Here is a 6,980-nt window from a genome sequence, read left to right as displayed (position 1 = left end):
ACTTTCGCTTTCCTGATGGTAAACAAAGTCATGTACCTTTTCATATGCAAATTGGTTATTTGTAGCTCTTTAAAAAGAACTACAATCGCTTGTGACTGTGATTAGATACACAGCTCAGTAACTGCTGTTTACTAGACCATAAAGAAAGTCAAACTTTGAAAAAGGAAAAAACAACAACAAAGTATGGTTACTGTTATTGGAGCCAAGTTCCATAAAACATAGAACAAAATGTTTAATTAGAACTGGTTATGAATGATCTTAAAACACAATATTGGGAAAACTCCTATCAAAGGAAAATAAAGAGGGTGGGCATTATGCTAGCCTGGGTTACACAGTGAGATTTTTGTCTCAAAGACAGAAAGTCCAGGTTATTGTTCTTAAATCAGCAGAGGAAAAATAAGTCTTAGGGATTTCCTGTCCACATTCTACCCACACCACGCCATCTCTTTAAAGCAGAGCAAACATCAATCAGAACTGACTACTGCCTGTGAGACAAGTCACCCTTCGGTTTACCTCCCTATCTCTGTCCTCTCCACCTGCTTCCATGTGTTCTGTTGTGACTATAATTAACTTTCCCTCTGTCCCTTTTTAAAAACATAAAAAAAGACTTTTTTTTTGGCTCTTTGACAGAGTCTCACTTTATAGTCCAGGCTGGTCTTGAACTTACTGCAATCCTTGCCTCTGTCTTCCAAATATTAAGCTTAGAGGAATTCGGCACCATCTGGGCGGTCAGCTCTACACCCACCAAGTTATTCCACCGTGAGGATAATTATTCAGTCTTCACTGTTTCCCAGCTGCCTCAAGGGCAGCCTCAATTCCTCAGCACAGCATAGGGCCACACGATCTGGCCTCACTTCCTTTTCTTTCTTTACTTTCTCTTTTAGGGGCCTGTGTGTGTGTGTGTGTGTGTGTGTGTGTGTGTGTGTGTGTGTGTGTGTGTGTGTGTGTGATTGCCCTGGTTGTCCTGAAACTCTCTCTCTGTGTATAGACAAGGTTGGACTCGAACTCACAGAGACCTGCTTGCCTCTGCCTCCAGGGCTAGGATTAAGGCACATGCCACCACTTTACTTTCTAGCTGTATAGCTACACACATTTCTTGGCTTGCGGTACTTTTTCAGCACGTGATAAGACACATTCCATTTCCAAACAAGCAACTCGTGTCATCAATGCCAACATCAAATCAAATAATATAAAGTGGGATGAATTCTTACATTTCTGTAGGCAAAACTGACTGACTATCCTGCCTTTGGACTCTTTGTACTGGATGTGTATATACATGCATGCACATACAATTACAATTTAATAGTGCATTCTAAGCACAGCGGAACACTCCTATAATCCTAGTACTTAGGAATGTAGGGGCAGGAGGGTCATAAGTTCAAGGCTAACCTTGACTACATACACAACTTGCGACCGGATTTCTAAATACAAACAAAAATTGTCTATAATAAAATACAAAAGTTGGGGTTGGGGATTTAGCTCAGTGGTAGAGCGCTTGCCTATGAAGCACAAGGCCCTGGGTTCGGTCCCCAGCTCTGAAAAAAAAGAACCAAAAAAAAAAATACAAAAGTTAACTTTGAAGTTTTACTAATTTAACGTACTATGGTTTAGCCATAATTCTCCTAAGTAGGAAGTGGAACTATTACTATCATCTCAAGACTCAGTAGCTCACTGAGGTAATGCGCAGAGCTAGCACTTGAGTCCAGACATGTAATTCCACAGTCGGTTCTATTGTTTGTTTCTTCTTTTTTTGAGGCAGGGTCCTGACTGTCCTGGAACTTGCCACGCAGACAGGCCAGTCTGACCTCGAACTCACAGCAAACCTCTGCCTCTGCCTCTGCCTCCCTGAGAGCTAACGCTGAAGGCATGCTCCATCCATCAGACAGTATTTTTAATACATTTTTTAAATTATTTATTTTTATGTGTATGAATGTTTTACCTGCATGACTGTCTGTGACACTGGATCCCCTAGAACAAAAGTTACAGACAGTTGTGAGCTGCCGTGTGGATGCTGGGAATAAAACCTAGGTCCTCCTGAAGAGCAGCCAGTGCTCTCAATCCTTGAGCCATCTCTCTAGCTCTTCTCTCTGAATTTTGCTTTGCAGCAATGAAAGATAGGGCCTCACATATGTTTTTGAGGCTGTCCCTATGCTGACTGGTTTGAACACAGTGATCCTCCTGCCTCAGCGAGCAGCACCAGCAGTATAGGCATCTCATTATTCCTATGTACCCCGTCTGGGCTCTCTCTTAGCCTTACATTGCTAAACTTTTTTTTTTTAAAGCTCAGCATATGCTTAAAAATCATATATTTTCACAAATAGAAAAAGAGAACAAAGCTGGGTGGTGGTGAATGACTTTCATGCTGGCACTCGGGAGGCTGAGGGAGGAGGATCTCTGAGTTCCAGGAAAGCCTACTCTACAGAGTTTCAGGACAGTCAGGGCTACACAGAGAAACCCTGTCTCAAAGGAAAAGAAATAAAGAATGAAAATATGGAGAATCTCAGTTCAAGTGATCATTAACTTTTTCTTTTCTTTTCTTTTCTTTTCTTTTTTTTTTCGGAGCTGGGGACCGAACCCAGGGCCTTGCGCTTGCTAGGCAAGCGCTCTACCACTGAGCTAAATCCTCAACCCCCATTAACTTTTATATACATGAATCTATCATTTAAATCCATAACAATCAAAATTATGCATCTCTAAATCATATTAATTAGGTGTCATTCTAATGTTATATGGAATTATTTCAAAAAGCTCATAGCAATAAAACATAAGAAACCGTACAGGTTGGTTAGCTGGCCGGCTGACTTTTGCAGTGCAGAGGAATGGGCTCAGGAACTTTTGAATAACAAGCAAACAGTACCACTGACTTACATTTCCAAGCTTAATTACTTTCAAAGCAATTGCTTATTCCCTGGTTTCATCTTAAAATTGCTATCCTCATGCCTCCATCTCTCAACCAGCTAGGGTTCCATGAATGCTAGACATTCCTGGCTAAATCAACACAGTAATATGTGTTCTCATGTGTGTGTGTAGGCGGGTGGAACAGGAGTGAACAGATGAATTACTCAATCACTCTCCGTTTTATTTTCGAGAATCTCTTACTCAACGTATAACTCCATGATTCGGCTAGCATGGCCGGTCATCAAGCCTCAGGGACTCTCCTGTGTCCACCTCAGAGCCTTGGGACACTTGGCTCTCATGTGGGTGCTATGGACCTAGGCCCTCAGACTCACGTGCGTTACTCACTGAGCCGTCTTTCTAGACCCAAACCTTCAAATTACATTTTTATTTTATCAGCAATGGATCAGCTTTGGAAAGACAATGTGTCCTGAGACATGAATCGACAGGTTTCCTTCAGTAATTCTGAGAACCACAATACTTTGAAAGGATGGCTGCCCTTTCTCAAATATTACCCATCAGTCCCTCTGACAACATTATAGAAATACCTTTCGCAGAAACTAGTGATGCTCCTCACAAAATGAACTAATATTTTAATCTTGGATTTTCTCTTGGTTAATCACATAATCACACAACCTTTACCTGTTTTTCTTTTTCTGCTTTTCATTTTTGAGATGGCTCTGCTGTGTGTCCGTAGCTCTGGCTAGTCTGAAACTGACTATGGAGCACACACAGGCTGGCATCAAGCTCATGGTGCCCACAACTTTTAAAAAATGCAGGGAATTAGAAAATTGGATTTTGCTAGCTATCAAGAAACATGTACCAGCACAGAACAGATTAAATTGTAGTGTTATTTTATAAGATCCAAATTTGGAGATGAAGTGCCTCACATTTTCATTCCTCTTGAGAAGGTCATCATCACTGTAAAGTGGCAAGCTTGTCACAGTCCACCCAGTGCATAGCTTGATCACACCCATCAACTGTGGGCTTCCTGCGAACACAGCTGCAACTGGAGCTTGCCTCCTGGAAGGAACCAAACGACATTTGATAAAAGAGCAATTGTGCCATTAAAACCATTGACTTATACCAACGCTCAAATACCAACAATGTGCAATGTATAAGCACACTAGGATCTCAAAGTCAATGCAGTTCAGGTAACTCATGTACTCACGTAGAAGCATTGTACTGTACACCAGCAGCTGTTTTTTTTTTTTTTTTTTTTTTTTTTCTTTTTTTTTTTTTTTCGGAGCTGGGGACCAACCCAGGGCCTTCCTTCCCTAGGCAAGCGCTCTACCACTGAGCTAAATCCCCAACCCACCAGCAGCTGTTTTAAGCACTGAAGATACAGAAATTTTTTAAACAAAGGGAGTGGAGGTAAAAACAAAAAATATGTCAGGCAGTGGTGGCACAGGTCTTTAATCCCAAACACTTGGGAGACAGAAGCAGGCAGATCTTAAAAAAAAAAAAGTAAAGAAAAAAGAGAGAAGAATATACTACATCAGATACGGTGGCTGGTTCCCACTCTCACTTTCTAACTCAAATCCTTCCACGTTTATTCGTCCTCCTGCTCCTGTCTCCTGTAGCATTGTAGACTCCTCCCATTCAATCCACTCCGAAGTCTCAGGTGCCACTTACAGGGTAGGAAACCAGCGAACAAGTTCCTTCCTTCCTTCTATTTACTTTCAGTGCTAGGATGAAGCTTGGAGCCTCTGTGCATGGTCTACAGACTGGAGAAAGGATTCAGCAGGTAGAGGTGCTTGCTGCCAGCCTAGAACCCATACACTAGAAAGAACTTACTCCTGTAAATTGTCCTCCAACTTTTATACACATGCTGTGCACACACATGCACACACAGTCCTCCTCTGAGCCGTACTCCAGCCTGACTGATCTCTTCACTCCGAGTGTGCAGTGTTCAGCATCTGGCCACTACGTGCTACACACAGAAGTGTGGCTCTACAAGAAAAGGGACAGCACCTGGCTGGCCACGGTCCTAATGGGAGACTCAGGACTAAGGAAACAGATTTAAGACAAAATCATTATACTCAGATAGGTATCAAATACCTAATTACCCAACAGCCAAATGATCAGGTTTTTGCCGTGCTTATTCTTCTTTCTTTTTTCTTTTTTATGGGGGGGGGGGTGTTTCAAGACAGGGTTCTTCTCTGTGATCTTGGTTGTCCTGGAACTTGCTTTGTAGACCAGGTTCTTGAACTAACAGAGATCCGCCTGCCTCTGCCTCCTGAGACCACCTAGCTTTGGTCAATCACATAGAGGACGTAGTTGCCTTTGTTGTTCGTGACAATACAATATCGTATTGTCATGCTCCCCACTGGCAACTACAGCTCACATTAAGTTCTAGTAGCAATGTTTAACGAAACCTAAAAAAAAATATAGAATGTCTTTACAGAAATTAAGACCTCATTATAAAACCTAGTCTCACTTTTATGCACTCATTCTATAAACAAACCTGTCATTTCTTTAAGTATGTCTTTGGTTCCATCCCCTTTATTTTCCATGTCTTTTTTTTTTTTTTTTTTAAAGATTTATTTATTTTATTTATAGGAGTACACTGTAGCTGTCTTCTACACTCACCAGAAGAGGGCATCAGATCTCATTACAGATGGTTGTGAGCCACCATGTGGTTGCTGGGAATTGAACTCAGGACCTCTGGAAGAGCAGTCAGTGCTCTTAACCACTGAGCCATCTCTCAGCCCTATTTTCCATGTCTTAAAAACGACTACCAACACCACCAGGGTCTCACTCTGTAGCTCTGGCTGGTCTCAAACTTACAGTGATCCCCCTGCCTCAGTCTCCAAGTACTAAGCATAACACGGTTTGCTCTTCTAGGACTTTTTTAAAAAGGGTTTTATCCATTTTTTGTATTTTGTTTCTTCGTTAGATCTTTAACAAGTATCAACACAGTTATTCAGAAGTCTCTACGGGGATAAACTGATCACAGAAATGGCTGCAGTCATTTCCTCTCAGCCCTAAATATGGAGGCAGATGCTAATCTTTGCCATGTGATCTGCTAATCAACGGGACAGAAGCTGTATGAGCTGGCTTGTTTAATGTAAACACAAGCTAGAGACACATCTGGGAAGAAGGATTCTTAACTGAGAAAATGTCTCCATATGATTGGCTTCTAGGCAAAGCTTGGCTTATAATTGATGTGGATGGACCCAGTTCACCGGTTAAGGCGCCATTCCTGGGCTGGTAGTGGGGTGCTTTAGGAAAGCAGGCTGAGGCAGCCATGGGGAGCAGTCGGTAAGCAGTACTCCTCCATGGCCTAAGTTCAGTTTCTATCTGCAGATTCCTGTCCTGACTTTCTTCAGTGCTGGACTGTGATATGAAAGTATAAGTGAAATAAGACCTTTCTTCCCCAAGATGCTTTTGGTCATGGTGATTTATCACAGCATTAGAAACCCTAAGATATGCAAAATAGTATAGACAGTACTTTAATTGAACTGTGCCCACTCTATTTTGCTCTTAGGAATTCCCTAACTACTACTTCGTAAATAGGTACACATACCATGAGACCAGAGGCCAAATCAGTCTCATTTCCGGTGACAGCTAGCCAAACACAGACAAATCAAAGAGGCTACCCAGACCCGCCTGAGCGGGCTGAGGCCAGAGGAATCTTCTCCACTGTTAACACTTGCTGATCCACAAAATGTGCGAAACGTTAGTCACTAATTGCTTACAATCAATAACGTTTTATGACAGTCTGCTATATGCCAAAAATGAAAAAACACAAATTATTAGAAATTGCTCAAGTCCAATTCCACCGTTAATCACAAACAATTTCTGATATTCGCTATGCTGAATTATTTTCTCTTTGTGATTTCAGGGTTTCACGAAACTATTTAAGGAACGCTGTGTGACTTGAGTTGACGGGGAGCCGACTCAGGACTACTTTCTATGAGCACTTCAATACCTGGGATTTCCTGAATCAAGCTCAAGCCGATGTGAACTCAGACCCACTGACACAAACTCTGAGATTAATTAGACTTTCATGGCTGCGGTTGTTTCTAACCAAGTGCTAACAGAAGGAACATGGCTCCCTGGGATGTTTTGCTACTCCATGC

The 6,980-nt window shown here is 41.9% G+C and overlaps 1 protein-coding gene across 1 annotated transcript in view; it reads right to left on the bottom strand.

Annotated features, from left to right (window-relative positions):
* Positions 1-6,980, bottom strand: part of Dpy19l4 (dpy-19 like 4) — a 55,874-nt gene that overhangs the window by 3,683 nt on the left and 45,211 nt on the right. Inside the window, exon 17 of the mRNA XM_032905927.1 lies at positions 3,786-3,918. Coding sequence (XP_032761818.1) covers positions 3,786-3,918 — 133 coding nt within the window. The remainder of the gene's footprint in view (positions 1-3,785; positions 3,919-6,980) is intronic.

Source organism: Rattus rattus, chromosome 1, assembly GCF_011064425.1.
Source record: "Rattus rattus isolate New Zealand chromosome 1, Rrattus_CSIRO_v1, whole genome shotgun sequence".
NCBI classification, from domain to species: domain Eukaryota; kingdom Metazoa; phylum Chordata; class Mammalia; order Rodentia; family Muridae; genus Rattus; species Rattus rattus.
This window is presented reverse-complemented; position numbering and strand designations above follow the sequence as displayed.